At 60.9% G+C, this 19,209-nt stretch overlaps 1 protein-coding gene across 2 annotated transcripts in view; it reads right to left on the bottom strand.

The window, feature by feature from the left end:
- NOL4L (nucleolar protein 4 like) overlaps positions 1-19,209 on the bottom strand; it is a 127,812-nt gene that overhangs the window by 13,037 nt on the left and 95,566 nt on the right. For both annotated transcript variants that reach the window (XM_035006033.1, XM_035006034.1), the window contains one exon: positions 15,004-15,145. In XM_035006033.1, the coding sequence (XP_034861924.1) occupies positions 15,004-15,145 (142 nt within the window). The remainder of the gene's footprint in view (positions 1-15,003; positions 15,146-19,209) is intronic.

Below are 19,209 nucleotides of genomic sequence, written 5' to 3'. Positions count from 1 at the left end.
GAGGGCGCCCCCTGCTGCGGAAAGCACAACACTGCCTGGGGAATCCGGGGAGACAAACTTGAACGAAGGCGCTAGACATTTTCAGATAAAATTCCAGGCCCCTCTCCTCAATCCAGGCCCAGCCTCCTGCTTGATCAGCTGAGACGGCAGAGGCCAAAGCTACTCCGAGCTCCCAGGGTCACTGTCAGGTGAGTACCGCGTACTTCCCGGTGGCGCCCAGGTGCCCGGGGGGCCCGGCCCCAGCACCCAGAGCCGCTGGGGGAGGGGCAGCCACAGTGAGCCCCGATCGCCTCCCAGGCCGCCCCTTCCCCCAGGCCAGGGTCGCGCAAGACCCCACCCCCACTCTCCCAGCCAGCAGATTATGAAGATTTAGTCCCCGGGGCTGGGCATTGGGCACGCGCACCGCCAGAGCGTCCCCATGGCGACCGAGCGGCTCTAGCGCCCCAACCAATCGCTGGCCTCCCGGCTGCCCGGGGGCGGGGCTAGGCTGCCCATCAAGCCGCCGAGCCCTGGGCAGAGGGGGATGGGAAAGGCCGCGGCGAAGTGGCACCCCTCCCCCTCAACTGCCGCAGGTCCCCCGGGCCAGGCTGCCCCTCCCCTCCTCCTCCTCCTCTTCCTCTGGGCAGCCACCGCTCCCTGCATCCTCCCGCAGGTCAGCTCCAGGCTCGAGCCGCCCCACAGCTTCCCTGCTTGCTCCGCTGCACCTCAAGAGTCCGTGTCCCCCCCTGTCCCCGGGCCTGGGGCCCTGCAACCTCTGGGCCCTCACCACCCATCTGCCGCCCCCCACCCCATCGCAGATGGGCCAGGTTCTCCTAACGCAGTATCTCCGGCAACCGATCTAGACGTTTGTGGAATGAACAAATTACCCAGCAGTATTTACTGAGCACCTACTGCAGGCTGGCCCAGTCCCAGGCTGGGAAACGGAGTCACGATGACAACCCGGGTGCCAGCCCTCCTGGAGGGACAGACGCACATTACTGAACCATAGGAGAGTGGCTGCCCTCCCTCCCCTCAGTCCCACCCCGGTCTCCACCCTACATTTTTCATCACTCCATAACCTTCCTGTTCTCCACAGCCTGCTGAATAATATAGAAAAATACAGTCCAGACTCCCGAGGGCTGTGTTCTTAGTCCCGTGACTTCTGTAGCCCAGGTCCCACTCTGCTGGCCACCGTGGGGCCTCATGCCTTCAGGCCTTTGCTTGGGCTCTGCTGTCTGCCTGCCATGTTGCTTCCAGCTCAGAACATTTCAGTCCACTTTCAAGGCCTGGTTCACTGCTGCCTCCTCAGGGCAGGCCTCCTCTACTGTCCCTAGGAAGGAGGTACTCACAGCCCTGACGAAGCCGGGGCCCATCCCTCCTGGGAAACTTCATGCCTCCTTAGCCTGGCCCCGGCTGAGTCCTGACAGCCGCCCACCTCCCACCAGGGCAGGACCTGTTGCTGAAGAAGCCTCCGCACATTCAGGAGCCTCTTCTGGAGCTGAGGTGCTGGAAGGCAAGGATGGACACGCATACTGGGTGATCACATGAGCTCCTATTTCCTCTGGCAGGTGCCCATTCTTAGCCCGCCTTGCAGGTGACACTTCGCACCCTGGAACCATCTCCAACAGGCCAGCTGCTTGACCTTGGAGGGCTCTGTCCTCCTCCAAGAGGAGGGGTTACTAGGAGGGCACCAGGCCTGGCACACAGTGAGCCAACGTCCCGGCGCTCAGCATGGGCATTGGGCCCACAGCCTCCCGCAGTGCCCAACCCCTGTATAGGCTCAGACGTGGCCCCAGACCGCCTGCCTCCCCGACCAGCTTACCCCTGGGAGGATGGACCCCCCTTGCCCTAAAACTCTGGTGGGGGGCAGGGGAAGGGGGAGCGGGGAGGCAGGCCGACTCCCCTGCCCCGGGGCTGTGCACCTGTGCTGGTCAGCTGGACAGCCACGAGCCCTGGCTCCAGTCCGAGCCCCCGCTTCCCACTGCTCAGATGCTGCCCTGGGCTAGTAAGGCAAGTGGCTGGGCAGGTGGGACCGCGAGCTACCAGGAGTCCAGATCATGCATTCCAAATGTTTAGAAGAAATGGGGATCTGCACCATTCGGTAACTATCCAGATTTTAAACTATTAAGGACTGACTTGCATTGTTTACATTTCGAAAAACCTTGCCAAATAAATGGATAAAACAAAATGGGGTCTATCCATGCAATGGAATGTTATGCAGCCATAAAAAGGAATGAAATCCTGACACGTGCTACACCGTGGAAGAACCTAGGAAACATCACGCTGAGTGAAAGAGGCCCAGTCACAACGGGACGGGCGCTGACAGTCTGCTTCCACGCAGTGTCCAGACGAGGCACCTTCCCAGAGAGAGAAACATCTGGGGGCTCCCCAGGGCGGGGAGCAGTGGGCACGGGGAGCTACCGCTTAGTGGACGTAGAGTTTCTGTTTGGGCTGATGAAAACCGTATTTTGGAAATCATGGTGCTGCTCGCCCAATGCCGTCAATGTACTTAATGCTGCCGAACTGTATACTGAAAAACGGTGGAAATGGCACCTATTTACCACGAAAATCCCCCCAAACCAACCAACCAACCATCTAAGACCTGGAGCAGACCAGCGGCCCCAGTTCACGAGCTCCGTGTGTCCCCCACAGGCCAAGGTTCTCCGCCTCCACACCACAGCCCTCACCAGAGGGACAGAAGAGTCACAGCGCGTGCGCCCCCCGTCACTCTGCCCGGGCCACCTCAGCCCGGCGTGCCAACCGCAGGCCTGCCCCACCTGCCCCGGCGCCGCCAACAACTCGGGTCCACTTTTTGCCAACCGGAGAGGCCGCGGGTTTTAGGCAGAATGCAGAGGGCCTGTGGAGTGGGACGGACGTGGGCTGTCCATCAGATGCCACTTTACCTCCCTGAGCCTCAGTTTCCTTTCCAAAGGGGTGATGTCAGTAATACAGGATTTGTAAGGTATAGACAATACCTGGTATACAGAGTGGGTGCTAGGAAAAAAAAAGCTAGTTCTCTACACCCCACACTCTCACTTCATCATGCATCTACTTCGCGCGCGCGCCTCCGAGGGCCCCTCAGTGCCCAGCACCGCGGGAAGGCATGAGCTCCGAGGTGGGCACGTATGTGACGTGGTGCCCTGCCCACCCGTGTCCCTTCCTTGCTTGAGCACTTACTGGGTGTCCGACCCATGCAAGACACCGGGGACGCAACAGTGAAAAGACAGGGGTAGTCACTGTCCTGGGGGCTCATACTCTTGCAAGTAAAAAACCAAACAGAAGGGTTCTAGAAGAGACTGGGCCCCAAAAACACAGTTGTGAGCTTTCTGGCCCTTGATCCCTGCTCCTCAACCCCCCAGCCCTGACTGCAGGGCCCCGTCTCCAGAACTCATCCTGAGGAGGGTGAGACACTATGAGGATAGAAGGGACGGAGAGAAGATGGGAGGAAAGGAGGGAAGTCTTTTTGGAAGTAGCCCACGGAGGAAGCCTCACAGGAGGAAGCTGACAAGGCCCTGGGGCTAACCACCCCCCGCCGTGGGGGCAAAGGTGCTGCTGGGGGATGGGGGGGGGCGGGGGGGGGGGGGGGGGGGAGTGGATCTGTCAGCCTCCCAGGAAAATGGCAGCTGCAGGGACTGAGTTCAAACCCCTAAGCGGGAACCAGACTCCCTCCAGGGGCGGCCGCCTTCCTGTCACCCCACCCAGCTCTCTCCCTCTCTGGCGCATTCCCTCCCCTCCAGGGACTTGCTTCAAGGTCACCTTGGTAAGACCTCCCTGCCCCCACTCTGCCATGCTGACCCCTTTACCTACTTTTTCCAGAGCGTTTTAATCACCTTCTCACGTACTGTGTCTATGGCCTGTGCCCCCACCCCACCCCCTGCTGTAAGCTGCCCCCGCCCTGCAGACCCATAGTTAGCAGGGCTGTATGGGGGGCAGGGGGGGCAGATCATTCCTGCCTCTCCAAAAACCATACTCCTCCCTCTGGCGAGGGCACCCACGTCTTCCAGGGTGAGCACGTGCCCACGCCTGGCCGGTCAGCCCAGCCTTTCCCAGTGATCAGCGGGCATCTGACCAAGCTGGACCCACGAAAGTCAGTCCCGGGGCTCTGGCTGAACTGTTTGGAAAGAAGTGCTCCTCCCCACGCCCCAGGGCTGCTGAGCCCATCCGGCAGGGCTGAATAGCTGGCTCAGACAAATCCCCCGGGGTCCATCTGTGCCTAAAACCAAAGAAGAACCTAGACTTTTTGGTTATGGGAGCCAATGATTTCCTTAGTTGGAGGCAGGTTTGCATCACGTGTGTCCGGTTTGGTCTCTGGGTGATCCACAACCTTCCCTCTGGGAGGAGAGGGCCTGGAGCTGGTGCCAGGCCCACCACAAGCCCCAGGTCTGTCCCCTGGCTCCGTCCTGAGGTGGCCAATACCCCCAGGATGGGCTGGTGGCAGCCCTGGCCCCTGCAGTGCCTGGCCCCATTCAGGGAAAGAAGGAACAGAGAGCAGGGTCAGCAGCCCAGGCTGAGGTTCCGGGCCACTCTGAATTCTTCCCTCCTCCCCACTCCCTCGAAAAAAGTGTGATTTAAAGGAGCTATAGACGCATACTCAAACCCACGCCCCATTCCCGAATGAGACCGGCGAGGGGGTGGGGGGAAGCAGGTGCAGGGCCTCGCTGTCTCCCGACCTTGGGCACAGCCCGTCTCCTTGGCTCCTCTTATCTGCAGTCCAGGGAGTTGCCACGGACGCCCTCTTGGGCTCTGATACTTTATGACCCTGCGGAAGAACCCAGCTGGCCCCATGGGCAGCGGGGCCCGACCCGAGGGGCGCAGGCCTCCAGCCACGGGACTCTCTGGGCAGGCACGTGTGCCGGCTGAACCCGCCCCACACCCCCGGCTGGAAGTGACCCTCTGTCCCCACGCCGGCCTCATCACTGCCACCGTGCCAGGAGGCCCCTCCGGGACGGGCACCCCACCCGAGGCCAGGCTGCTGGGGCCTAGAACCATGCCCGCAGGCCAAGACTGCCCCCGACCTGTGACTGTGTGAGCGGCAGAGAAAAGGGTCCGCTGAGCGGCCGCGGGGAAGCGGCTGGGGAATGCACCCCTTCTGAGCATGTCCCCCCACTCAGGCCTCCCCAGCTCTGGGCAGGACGCAGAGCCCACCACCTGGGCCCGGAATGCCTAGGGCAGGGAAGGACTGGGTGCCCATCTATTTACCGTGGGGCAGAGTGCTGCTATTCAAATGGGGGAATTAGCGATGAATGGGGGAAATTGTTCCTCCCTCTGTCCCGTCTCCAGAAGGAGACAAAAACCCCTTTTACCTCGGCAAACAATGCCCTTATGTGGGCGCCAGCGCCCCGCAGCCCGCACAAGCCTGGCTCTGTGCGAGCCGCCAATCGCCACACCGGGCTCTGGCGCCCCCCCCGCCCCGGCCAGGGGCACCCCCTCCCAGTGGCAGACCCACACCAGCTCCCGCGGTGGGCTGGGCCACGGTGGGAAGCTGCTCCGTCCCTGGGACCTCAGCCTGGGCATCCGCGGGGGCAGGCTGCCTTCTGTGGCCAGAGGTGCAGCAGCTGAGGCCGCACCCGCACCCCCTCCTCCCTCCTCCGTGGGCTGCTGCAGCGGCCATGCAGGGAAGGGGAGGGGAGGGGGCATCAATAATTCACACACAAAAGAGCGGCGGGGGTGGGGGTGGGGGAGAGGGGAGGGCGCTGGAGCCCGCAGCCCCGCCGGCAGCCCCACCGTGGGCCAGGGCAGCGGAGACACCAGCGCCCGGCCGCCCGGGGCTCTAGGCTGCAGCCTGGGGGCGCCGGCTCCACTCTGAATTTGGGTGTGCACCTCACCAGGGCCGGTCCCCGCCTGCTCTGACAAAGGCCAGTGGCTTGGGCCGTGTTTACATGATACATAGTTCCCAGGAGCACCAGGCTCCTGGCAGGCTACCCTGCTCTTCCTCCCGGAAGAAAGGGGGAGGGCCACGGGGTCAAGCGGGGGACACAGAGGAGTTGGGAGGGGGCAGTACCCCTGGGATCCCACCATCCCCGCACGATGGGGCCACACTGGGTGCCCGCCCCACAGTCTGGCGGTCAGGCCCCCCTGCCCACCTAGCCGTCCCTCCTAAGCATCCCACTGCACCCTTGCGCTTCCCCTGCTCCCCACCGGGCTCCTGGTGCCACCAGGCCAGGGACGCCGGCACCTCCATTCCACGGCCCCGCCTTCCTGCCCGGTGGCCCCGTAAGCAGCACGGCCACCTGGGCGCTCAGGGCCTAGAGCAGCGCGCTGTCTGGTGGCAACGGACCGCGAGCCACGCGCCGAACTTCCCGCTTCCTAGCGGCCACAGTTAACAGGTCAAAAGAACCAGAGAGAACGAGTTTTAACGATCTATTTTATTTAGCCCAATAGATCCAAAACCTTATTTCGACAACCAATACTGTGCTAAAATGGAGCTGTTTTACATTCTCTTTCCTACGAAGCCTCTGAAACTCAGCGTGTATCCTGCACACGGCGCACCTCCATCTGCGGAGCCTTGTCGGGAGCCGTCTCCGGCCGCAGTATCAGCGCAGACCCAGGGTTTCCGGATTTCCCCTCAAACTGAAATCATTTCTCTCAGAGCAGGAACCCTGGGGCTTCTGCCCCTAGTGAGGGGTCCAACCCAAAGATGAGTTCAGGTCGGGAGCCGGTGGCTGGTGCCACCCACCGTGGGGTGGATCCTAAGTGTCAGGTTCCGGGCACACCCACTGTCCCTGACTTGTACAACCAGCCCTGCAGCTGGCTTGGGGGGGGGGGGGGGACGACCAAAGGTTCCCTGAGGGAAGTCACTGGTGTCACAGAGAGTGAGTGGCGAAGCCTAGATGGGCCACTGATTCCCCAAAACACCTACCCTCTTTCTCCTCTTGGCCTCCATTTGCCCATCTGTGCTATGGGCCGGCCCCCACCTCTGCCACTGCCCCGCTTCCCACTGCTTCTCCCCCAGCACACACTGGTCCACACGCCTCAGGGGGAAACGCTCCCACTACGGACAGGCTGGGTCTGTGTCTTCCCAGGCCCGACATCTCCCTGGCCCCACCCTCTAAGTCAAGCACAGGCAGCTAGAAATCAATGCTAATTCAATGTACAAAGTACTAGCCAAGATGCCTACTGCACCCTCTCCCTGCCCCAAAACAGATCATGTGTTCCGAGAGCAAACAGAGACACTTCAGGCGACCATGTGTGAATGATTCACGGGGCAGGGCCCGGGCCCCAGAGCCCGTGTGTGTGCGAGTCGTGTCTGAGGGCCCCAGCAGGTCCTCCACCAGCCCTCCTGGAAGCCGGCCTGGCTTCAGTGCATCCCAGTCCTTAGGTCAGAGCCATGACGCCAACGTGGCTCCGGTCACTTCCTGGTTCCCAGGAAGGTAGTCCTTGGACAGGCTAGGGTGGCAATGTCTCTCCTGCATGCCCCCCACCACCCACCCTGAGCTTTCTCTCCAGGGGCTGCGTCCGCAGAGGGTCAATGGGAAGTTGGGGTCTAACGTGTCTGAGACTGAGGGGCGGGAGCAGCGGGAGGGCTCTGACTTCCCCGACCGCCCAGCAGACCCAGGTAAATCTTCCAGGTGGATGTGTGTGTGGGGTCTCGCTCTCCCTTTCTTAGCAGGTGAACCTCACCTCAGGCTCTGGAGCCTGTCCTACTCTAATGTCCTTCCCAGGCATCTGGGGGCCTCAGACCCTGGCAGCCTGCACAAGGCCCAGGCTGTGCAGGCCCAGCCTGCTCCTGGGATAAAGGGATCTCTCGGTGCTGTCTCCCAGCCTCTCTTACCCCTCAGTGGCCAGAGGCCAAGACAGCCTAGCATTGTCTGTGCGGCCTGCAGCCCAGCTGATGATGGACACTTTCCTGTGACCCGGGACTGCCAGGGTGGCCCACAGCCAATAACCGGAAGGACTTGGGCCCCAGTTCTCTGTTCCTTGGGGGAGGGGAGGGCAGGAGGGTCATTCTGTGAAGATGTTTGGAGCCTTGAATAGGAACAACAGCTCTTGCTCTGGAAGGAGGGAGTATGACCTGCAGCCAGAGAATTAGGCCCAGACCCAGTTTCCAACCTCACTGCAGACAGTTAGGGTCAGGGGGTGGGCAGGGCCACGGTAACAGGTGTGGAAGAACGAACGCGAAGTCTAAAAGCTTCCTGCAGAAGGCCCTTAGAAGCCATCCCCGGGAGGCCACGGTTAAGTGACCAGGGAGCAGGGTGGACACCCCCAACCTTGAGCGTGGGGCCCACAGGGAGGCAGCTGGGGCAGGCCCTGGAGCTCCATCCCCAGCCGAGGGCCCGTGGGAGGGTGGGCGCCGTCCACAGAGAACACGAAGTATCCGGGGCTCAGGGGTAATGCCAGTGACCGAGCCCGAATGGCCTGGTCCCAACTACTCGCCCCTCCTCACGAGCAGCAGCCCGCCCCCTGCCAAGAACACGCTCAGCACAGTGGCTGGGACACAGGAGGCAACTGCTGCCCAGAAGCCTTCTCCTCGGACGCCAGAACGAACTCACGGCGGCCTGCTTAGCTGCCCGCCAGCGTGGGAGCTTCAGTCGGAGTTTGCCGGATCCAGAAGCAGGGTCCTGGAGGACTCGGGGGTCCTGGCGCATGTGGGTGGGGTGTGGGACAGGAATTCACAAGATGCCAGGACGTGTCACGAGAGCCTGCCCTCCTGTTCCAGCTCTTTTTTTTTTTTAAGATTTTATTTATTTATTTGACAGAGAGAGATAGCGAAAGAGGGAACACAAGCAGGGGGAGTGGGAGAGGGAGAAGCAGGCTTCCCGCTAAGCAGGGAGCCCGATGTGGGGCTCCATCCCGGGACCCTGGGACCATGACGTGAGCCGAAGGCAGATGCTTTAACGACCGAGCCACCCAGGCGCCCCTCCAGCTCTCTTTCCAAAGAAGCAAGACTTGGGCCAGGCGGGGGGGTGGGGGTGGGGGAAGAACAGGAGCAAGGGACACTGGTGTGATGTAAGGAAGCTGTGGTCAGAACCATCCAGGGGTCATGAGACAGAGGGGACCCAGAGGGACCTGAACAAAGAAAGAGACAGGACCAGACCAAGTGGGGCTAATGAAGGGTCTGGAGAACTGGGAGCAGTGAGGAGAGGCCCGGGCACCCGGTCCCCCAGCACCACCCCCGGCACCAGGCCAGCCACGGACGAGGAAATGGCCCCACGACCATTTGTCGAGCCTCCCCATCCCAGGCGTGTGCTGAGCTCTGTCACTGCCTCATCCGGCCGTCCGGTGCGGGGGGCGATCCGCCCTAGGCCCCACAGTGAGCCGAGGCAGGACGGAGCCCGGGGCAGGGCAGCGTGGCTATGGCCGGCCCACTTCCCCAGCACGCGGCCCTGCAGGCACGGGGGAGGCACCCAGGGAGAGGTCCAGGCCGGTGAGGAAAGCAGGGACGGCCCCTGCTGCCCAGGCTGCATTTCTGGGCAGAGGCGGGTCCTACCCAAGGACACAAGAGCCAGCAGGCAGGAAGCCTTGGGCTTCTCACAGAGAACTCCCAAGGACCCCAGGGTCAATGGTCACAATCACCCAGGCTACGTTAAGCAGAAGCGAGGAATCGGAGCGAACAACTTGCTGAAGACCACCTCGCAGGGACAGGACAGGGCAGGCTAGAACCAGCTCGGGAGACCCACAGCGGAGTGCCCGGGGCCTGCCTGCAGGGAGCCACGTCCAGCCAAGACCCGGCCCACAGAGGTGACCCCACCTCTCTCCATCCTCCTGGCTGTGGCCCTCTCTGCCCCGGCTCTCCTGTTTGGAGCCTGGAGTCAAAGGGAGCTTCTGGAGACACGACCCAGGAAATCCCCAACCCTGGCATTCAGCGTCTTCTTGCCACCCAGCCTCTGCCTAACCGGCTACCTGGGCTTCCCAGGCACGCCTCAGGCCCACTCTGCCTGCCCTCGGCATCGCACCAACACAGCCTGCCTCACGGCGCTGCGCTGGTCCCCCAGCCCTGCCACCAGATGCCACCTACTCCGTGCTCGGGGCCGGGGATAAAGCCCAGAAGAGGACACTCGGCCCTGTGCGGGGCCTTGGCCCCAGAGATGCTCAAAAGAGGGACTTGAATGTCCTCACGAATGGCCCAAACGGTGGCTCCAGAGTCAGAGACCCTTGTGGTCGCTTGTGGTCCCTCTCAGGAGAGGACATGTCCTTCCTTGTAGGAAAGGCTCGGTCATAGCTCCAAGCACTCGGCAGGCTCGGGAATGGGGATTCCAGTCACTGGGATGACTGGACAATCTTTACAAAATGCCACATCACTCACAGGAGAGGCAAATGACATTAGGAGGGAAAAAAGGGGCTGCAACACGACACAATCCCCGTCTTTTTTTGTTTTTTAAGAAAACAAGACTTTTATTATGTGCACAGAAAAGACAGAAAAAAATGCCCCCAATACTAGTCCTTTTGATTTTTTTTTTTTGCTCCATTTTTTCCCCTAAATTTTCTACAATAAATATAATACTTGTGAAACAGGGGAAACAGAAGATATGTTTCTCCAGAGGCATGCCTGCCCTCAGGCAGCTTAGAGCCCACAGGGATCCCCTGTTCTTGCGCCTCTCCCTCTCCCACCAGACTCCCCAAAGGCAGGAACAGGGCTTATCAGCCTTGGCATGACAAAACCGATTCAGAGCCCTGAAAGAACCAAAGGCCCCTCAACGCCTGGTAATGGGCACCAGAGGGGAGGCTCCTCCAAACCCTAGCACCCGCACTGGAGGGAGGGAAGGGGGGAGGTGGGAGGGGGGCCCCAGAGGCCTGGAGGCGCGGTCTCATCTGAGAGGCACAAACCAGAGGCCCTGAAAGGCCCCAGGACACCACAGGGCCCTGGCCCAGCCATCCCCACCCCCACTGCCCTGCAGGAAGACGACAGTGCAGGAAGAGGGAAGCGGGACCCTCCGCTCTCCACTGGTGCTGGCTTCCTGTCTGCCAGGGAGGTGAGTAATGTCCGCTCCCCACCCCCTCGCATCCCTTCTGGAGGCCAGGCCTCACATTTTCCGTTCAGGAAGGGGCAGAACAAGAGGCCAGTGGAGCACATCAAGGGGAAATCAAGGAGTGGGCCCTCGCCTGGCTCCGCCAGCTGCAGCCCCAGACCCTGGCCTAGCCCCCTAGGTGAAGTTCAGGACGCCTGCCGGCTCACCTGGCCTGTGCGTGTGCGCTCTTGGGCGTGTTTCTATTCACTCATTCATTTAACAGACACCCCCCACCCCCACCTGCTCTGTGCCAGGCTCTGTGCCGGGTGCTGGGGTCCTAGCTTCCAGGGTGCTGTGCTATCTGGGGGAGAAGTGGACATCACACAGATCATCCCAATGACTGGGCATAATGACAGATGGACATACTATTTGGTCCCAAATCAACGCTAGACTATCTGCCTCAGCCCCGGTACCAGGAGGGCCTAGGGTGACAGGAGGGGCAGGGGGCTGTGTCTCTGGACGAAGTCCCAACAGTTGGCTTCTCCCAGGTATCTTCTCTCTACCCCCAGAAGGCAGCCCCTGGGCCATGTGTTTTTCTAGGCACCTACGAAGTGCACAGAACTCCGTTTGGACTCAAAGCCCAAAGCCTCAGATAGGGCTGAGCAGTGGGTCTGGAAAAGACTTGGCCACACATGGGCAAGAGACAGCAGCAGGAACAGCCTGGATCACTCTGGCCCCAAGAAACCAATGCTCCGAGTGTGTGAGGGGGTACTCCTCTGGCTCCCAGGCTCCCAGGCTCCCCTGCCCGGCTCTGGGGAACTTCACACATGGCCGACACTGGCCAAGGCAGAAAGAGGAAGGTAGGCTCGGCACCACCTCTCAAGTTTGGTCCGATCACCCAAATTCTCTTCATCTCCCACGTCTTGTGAGGCAAAGACAAGAGTGACGTGCTCACCCGTGGTGGCTACAGCCCCAAGGGAGGAAGCACTGTGCGCGTGATGCCCCCCAACCTAGTGTCTGCTGTGATTTCAGGGAGCCCCAAACAGCACCCAGACAAGAGGTCTGTGCCGTGAATGCTTGCAGGCCGTGGTGGACTTGGGGGAGGAAGCACACTGTGCCCGTCTCAGGGCAGACCCGCTCCAGCTCCATGAACCACAAAGACAGGCTGGGGCGGGGGGGGGGGGGGGGGGGGAGGACAGCGGGTGTGCGCATTCATTTCTGGTCTCAGCCTTGGGACCTCCCCTGCCTGCCAGTCTTCATCTGCATTTGTTACAGTGTGAAAGGTTTGGGGGGGGGAGAGGAGGAAGAAGAGGAGGGGGAGAAGAAGGATGGAGAAAGAGGAGGGTTCCAACACATCCACCAACAGGTGTGAATCATGTGCAAACTACCTGGCTTCCTGAGATGCTTCTGGGCGGCAAGACTGGCCAGCACGGGAGACGCTCCCTGGCACAGCCTTGGGGGTCCCCACACTTTCTGGCTAAGGGAAAAGACCCAGGTGCTCAGATTGGGGATGTCCTCAGGAACAAGGAGCCCAACTTGTCCCCAACAAAGGGTGCACCTATATCCCCTCTGGATGGTGCGCTAGGGGTAGGTCTTGATAAATGTTTGTTTCTTTATTCATTCAGGCAACAAATATTCAACAGGCCCCTATAACATGCCAAGCATGCAGCTGGGGTCACTGGGGACAGAGCAGAGAGCAAGACTGACATGGTCTGTGCCTTGTAGAACTCACAATGGGGGCTTCAGACCTCATCTTTCCAATTTGCCAGTTCCATGGAGGACTAATGGCCAGAGACCACACAGCAAGCCACCATGGAGGGCTGCTGGTTGGGTTCGGAGTACAGGGTCAACCCGAGCCCCTGCCCGGCCTGTCCCCACCCCAGCCCGTCATTAACAATGGGGAACATGAGAACACCCTGTAGTCCGACTGTCTCCCATTGACTCGCTGATGGGAGCAGGATCTCGGCCTGTGTCCACACTGTGAGCAGCTTCAGACAGGGGAGCTGGCTGCATGCCACTGTGGGGGCTGGAGGGCAGGACGAGGACTCGAGGCCAGGTCTGGACCCAGCCAAAACCCTACGGGAACCCACAGAGGTCACCAACAGATTTAGAATCAGAAGGGGCAGCACAGACCGGGCAGACAGCTGGGCCTTCTCAAGGCCTGTGACCCCCTGTACTGGGTCTAGGTCCGCCTCTGGCCAGCACATCAGCCCATAGCCTCCAGACGCAGCCTCTGATTAAATAATTAAATTGATGGTATCATAGTCAACACCATCCTCCCTGTCTCCAGCTCTGGCTGCCCGCCCTGATAAACACCCTCGTACTGTCAGCAGGCCAGTCTGCCTCGGCCCCGGTACCAGGAGGGCCTGGGGTGACAGGAGGGGCAGGGGGCTGTGCATGATTACACCCAGGTAGGCTCCCCTAGGACCGGCCACAGGATGCGCTGACCCCACCAGTCTCTCTGCTTCTCTCCACTTCATCTTCAATGATCAACCAAGCCCCAGGCAGCTGGGCAACTGATGCTGAGGAAGCCGTGACCCCAACAGAAACACTCCTTTCTGTTACCTGATCCTGGAGACCCCCGCCCACCACCACCCAAAGCGCCAAATCTCCCTGGGAAGTGTCTCCAACAGAGATCAGACTCCCAAAGGGTGGTTTTGAGCAACAATAACAGAAGAATTTTTCAAGAATGAGTTGAAGGAATATGGCCCCCATTCAGTCCTACTACTCAGGTTTTTTTAAAAAATGTTCTGGATCCTTCTTGGGAAGGTATAGCCCTATGCCCTTGGCTGAGCTCTGCTGGCTTGGTCCTTGGTGTGGCCTTTGGGTGTGGCCTTTGATCAGCTCAGATGAGGAGGGAGGTCAGCTGCTGGGCACTTCCCAGCCCCGGAGCCCCCGGCAGCATGTGGCTGCCCCCACCCCGTGGGAATACTGGGAGGTGGTATTGGTCTGGGAGGCTCTGGTGGGGAGGCTCACAGCACGAGGGGATCGTGCTGACCTCACGAGGTGTCAGGGCACAAAAGTCTTTTCTTTCCTAGCAGCCTTGTACCCCACTCCTGGCAAAACCACCCTCTGGGCTCCCCAGCCCCTGGCCCAGCTTCCCCAGCTGCCTCCAGGCTGGGTCTCCTCCCAGACAAAGCCGGATTCAGGCCCCGTGAGGGCAGTCGGGAAGCAGGCGCAGGTTCTGCCATGGAGACGAACTTTGACCCAAACTGCAAGGCTCCTACCCCTTATTTACTCTTTAAGGCTAACCCGTTTCGCAGAGTTAACATTACACCCCTTTTTAACCCTGCACTTCCCTCCCGCATTCCCGGCCCCGAACTTTGACCCCTCCTAATTGCCGGCTCTACACCCCACATCGCTGAGGCTCAGCCCTGGGCTCGTCCCTCACCCCCAATCACCTCCGCAGAAAACAGACAGAGCCCCACCAGAGACCGTGACCACAGGTGCCACCCCATGCCCACAACTGCGTGTAGCTGACACAGCCGCCCAGAGCTCCAAAGAGGCGCTCCAGAGTGGACCCCTGGGATCTGACTTCGGACTCCCAACTCTCCCATCCCGAGGAGAAAGCATCTGTTCTGAGGCCGGAGGAGGCCGCCTGGCTGGTCCTGGAGGGCAGCGGGGAGCCAGTGCTCGGGCAGCTCCTCAGCCAGGCCGCTTCTCATCCTAAGAGGCTGGGGACACACAGTGGACGAGCGCACTGCCTGCTGGCTCACAGGTGACGGACAGGGACCCTGTCCTACAGCCTCATGTTGAGCTGCATGTCGAGCTACAGAAGCCCAACTCTTGCTTTCGTGGCCGGGCAGCTGGACCGTTCTAGGTCAGGCACACCGGCTAATGACCTTCCCAGACCTGAACTGCGGTGACTTCGACGTCCGTATCCCATCAGCCCGCGAGCATCAGCGCAAACAGACACGACACCCCGTCGGCTGCCGGCCCCCGAGGGCTCTATCCATTTCCCTCCCGGAGGACTTGCTCCCCCTGGCACCAGGGCCTGCGGCACTGGCGGAGACACCCAGGAGACCAGGGGCAGCTGGAAGCCTGGACCTGGGCCACCCCCAGAGGCCCCCGCCCAGATTCCACGGCCCCCTGGCAGCGGGCACAGCCCCTCCCCCGCTGGCCATCAAGGGACACTCACCGTCCTCTTGGCTGTGGAGGTTCTGAGGGCTCCGCATCCTCTCGTCCTGGCTGGGACTCAGGCTGGAGGCCAGGTGTGGGTCAGCTGACATCCATGTGGAGTCGTTCATATCAAAATCTTCACTGCTCACAGAAGTTTCATCCTGATCGGGGACAAAGAAGGTGGATGTTGAACAGGGACAGGCTCTCCAGAGCCCCAAGGTAGCAGTTTCGGTGAACCCCGGGTCCTGTGGGCATTTGGAAGTGCCCATAGGCCACCGGGAGCCCCCAAACCTTGCAGTAGGGGCTGGGTTGCTCCCCTTGCCCCCCATGGAAGTGGTTCGGGCTCTGGTTCCTGTCGGAAGCCAGGGCTGAGGGCTGGCGAGGTCTGTAATTGAAGACAATTATGAGGTCTTGCATCCTGTAAGGGCGGATAGCAGGGCCTGGCTCGTACCCTTGTGAGCCAAGGTTGAGACAAGCGCCATAAACAAGGGCCACAGCTCCCCTCTCCCTGCCCACAGCCCAGAGAAGACGGCTCACTGTGCACAGGGCCTGGCGGCCAGAAGGGGGTAGCAGGACCTGCCCGCGCGCTGCGAGGCCAAGCCGTCGCCCCCACTAGGCCTGCAGCCCCAACTCCGGCTCCCGTGGAGCATGCATGGAATTCCTTTCTCCCACTCCCCCAATCCAGAGGACATTTCTGTCTTCCTCCTTCCTAACCTTTGCTGGGCTTCAAAGATATGCTCTTGGGCAGCTTCCAGGGCTGAAAAGGCCAGCCCCAGAAGTGCAGAGAAGGAAGGGGGTGGGGCAGGCGAGGAGGGTTCGAATCAGACCGCAAAAGGGGGTTTGGCTCAAGGACCTAGGGGGCCGCCAGGGCCTTCCAAACAGCCGGAGGGCCTGCTGGAGAGGACCACGCCTGCCTCCTCTCCCCTGGCTGGCTTCAGTGAGCCCCTGGCCAGTCATCTGGGAACCCCCAGGGCGGGGCCCCTTCAATCCAGCCCTCCAGTGGGAAGGGACCCCACCTCCTACTTGGCCCGGCCTCTTTCAGGAGCTGCAAGCAACTGTGTTTGGGAGCTGGCTGCAAAATGCAAGAAAGATGACCCAGCAGCTCCCACACCCCGGGCTGGCTTCGCCCCCTCCCCTCTCCCCTCTAGCAAGATACAATGGCATCTGTGGGGCCCCCAGTAAGGACCTCTGGCAGAGCCCCCCCACATCCCCCCCCCAAAAAAGACTCCCCTCCAGGGCCCCCTTACAGACAACTCTTTTATAATGAGCAAACACACTTTGGTTGGAACTTTTCTTCCGAGGCTGTCCCTGAGGCAGACACATCTGTTCTCCAAGTGCTAGGGAACCAGTGTGGATTATCCTCCACCCCTCCCCCACCCCGCTGGGCTGGCAGGGAGTTTCCTGGAATTTACAGCTTCTGTGCAGCGAGTGTGCACCCTCTGCGGCTGGATCTGGAGCTCGCGAGCTGGGCCGCCGTGCCAGCTCTGCCCAGCTCAGGGGTCCCCATGAGGCATACCCGGAGCCTCAGGGGACAGAGACCATGTGTCCTCCTGTGCCCTCTCCCACCCCCACACTCTGCCTCCCTCCCACAGGCTGCCCTGCTCCGTATGCACAAGCACATCCGCCCAGTCTTCCTCGGGCGAAAACACGCTCACTCAACATTCACCCAGACTATGTTCTCACCCCCGGGGGGACACGCGTGTTCAAGAGGCTCTCTCTGCACAAAGGGCACAAAGGGACGACAAAACCCTCCCCTGTACCCCCAGGATGGAACCTAAGAGGGAGAGAGGAGACTGGCAGGAGAGAGGACCCCTGGAGGCATAGAGCCCATCCAGGCTCCGGGAGCCGGGAACCGGGGCATCCTTGCCTGGGCGCCTTGCTCCTTCCTGGCTGCCCAGGGCACACTGTGCTCAGGACCTGACCTGAGGTAGGAAGGCCCTCTCCTGGCTCTGGGGTGTTGTTGAAACACTCAGGATTTAAAAGACTGAATCTATTAGCATCCGGAAGCAGCACCTACTCAAAGCGCTTCACGCATTCAGTCAGCAAAAGTATTTACTGAACACCTACTATGAGCCAAGCACCTTTCTAGGCGCTGGGAAATTGTGTGGTGGGTAAGACAGAGTCCTGGCCCTCCTGGCACTCACCGTCCAGCAGGGGAGGGGGACAGTGAGCAGATAAACACATCACCACCGTGGTGAGGAGAGCTCCAGAGGAGGTGGGAGAGGGGCCTGCAGGGCTGAGCTGTCAGGTGGCCGGGGAGGGCCTCGCTGGTGAGGAAACACCTGAGCGGAAGCCCATGGGAAGTGAGGAAGGTTGCCATGTGGGGGTCTACGCAGGGAGCCTTCCGGGCACCAGCACATGTGGGGGTGGGGGTGGGGGGCGGGGCTGTCTGAGGAGCAGCCAGGAGGCCACTGTGGCCAGGGGGCTAGTCTGGGGGCAGCGGAGCCATACAGGGGTGTCCCCGGCCCGTCACCCCGGGCGGGGCTGTCTGCAGCCCAGAGAAAGGCTTGCGGACTGTTCCACTGAACACACAGCGTCCTCACGGCGGAGCAGGAAAAAGGCAGAACTGCTGGGTGCTGCGCGCAGGGCGCCCGCACTCTGCCCTCCGCCAAGTTGAAAACATTCACAGCCGCCAAAGTGCACCAGGTGCCAAGTGCTCCCCTTGGCCCTCTCGTTTCATCCTCCCCATAGGCCCACCAGGTAGATGTAGTTATCAGCCCCATTGTACGGATGAGAAACTGAGGCTCCGAGGGGTTAAGGCGCTTGCCCAAGGTCATGAGCTTACAAGTGGGGGAGCCAGAGGTGTTGGATCCTGAAGGCCCAGACACACCCTCCTCCCTGCCGGCTAGTCTCCGTTCCCGCTGTCCCCCTCACCTGGAGTACCCACCCTACTGTGGCACTCCACAACCCAAGTTCGGAGCACACACCCGTCTCACCCACCGGCTCCGGCTCGGTGTCCATCAGTCGTTCTTACACCGCCTGTCCGCCGGCACCGGCGGCCCCTGCACTTAGGCACGCCCCCCTCAGCTGCGGCGCATCAGCACGCGGTGGGGCTTTGCCCCGTCCTTCCCCGGAGAATCGCAAGGCCTTCCGAGGGTGGGGACGAGGCTGGCGGTTCCCTGGACCCCCACGAGGCCTGCGAGACGCGGAGAACTGGCTGACGTGCCTGGCATGATGCTGGTGTTGAATGCGGATGTGGCCGGAGTTTGACAAGTAAGGACTCGGTCCCACTGCACACAGCTCCTGGACGGAGACCAGATGAGCCCTGGATCCTGTGGCGGGCGGGCGGCAGCGAGCAGCCCTGCAGGGTCTCCCTGCTGCCCCGCCAGCCACCCCCCGCAGAGCCTAGGGTTTCTCCGACTCCGATCGCTTAACCGTCCCCCACCCGGACAAGTCCAGTTAGGAAGAGGTGAGCTACATTTCACACTGACTCCCCAATCACCCGATAATGAAGAACACCCAGTGCCCACCCACAAGGGCCTCTGGGGCAAGGGTTTTAGGAGACTTCCTCACAACCACTCCATAAAAAAACAACAGCAAAAACCCCAAACAGGCAGGCACCCACGTCAGGCCTATCCCGGGACCTGGTACCTGCCCCTCGGAGACCTGCCCCCGCCGCCCGAGGGCACCACAGCTAGTCCAGGGAGCTGCAGGCAGCCTGCGCCCAGAGCCCCCTTGGCAATGCCACCACACCTCCTCCCTTCCATCGAGAGAACCAGACTTCTTAACAACGAAGTGTCTCAGGATGAGACCCAAAGGAAACGCACGGGAGACGAAGCTGTATTTACACACACTCCCACACGAGCTCTCTTCAAAGAGGCGACACACATTTACTGAGCATCTACTGTGGGCTCGTGTTGTGCTGGGGACATAGATGACTAAGCCTCCTTTCCTCTAGGACCTTGTTATCTAGGAAGAGACACCAGTGAGAAATTCGGACCCGCCCGTAAGTGCCGAGAGACAGGGGCTGTGAACCCCCGCCCACGGTACCTGCGGACTCTCGAGCTTGCCCCAGAGCGTCTTCTCCCGGACCCCGGGGTCCTGCTCCATGAATCCCGGCTTGGAAGGCAGAGGTTCTATTTCACATTTGGACACTCCTGCTACCGCCATTTTTTATGAGAAATCAAGTGTGGTCAACCTGACTTAAAAGCAGAAAACGAGTAAGTCCCGGTTGGACTTACACAGCTGCCACAACTCTTACTTTCGGGGCTATCTTGGGAGCGAG

The sequence above is a fragment of the Mirounga leonina genome, unplaced genomic scaffold (assembly GCF_011800145.1).
Source record: "Mirounga leonina isolate KUSES-001 unplaced genomic scaffold, KU_Mleo_1.0 Mir_150, whole genome shotgun sequence".
Classification (NCBI taxonomy): Eukaryota; Metazoa; Chordata; class Mammalia; order Carnivora; family Phocidae; genus Mirounga; species Mirounga leonina.
Note: the sequence above shows the minus strand (reverse complement) of the source record. Positions and strands in the feature narration are given on the sequence as shown.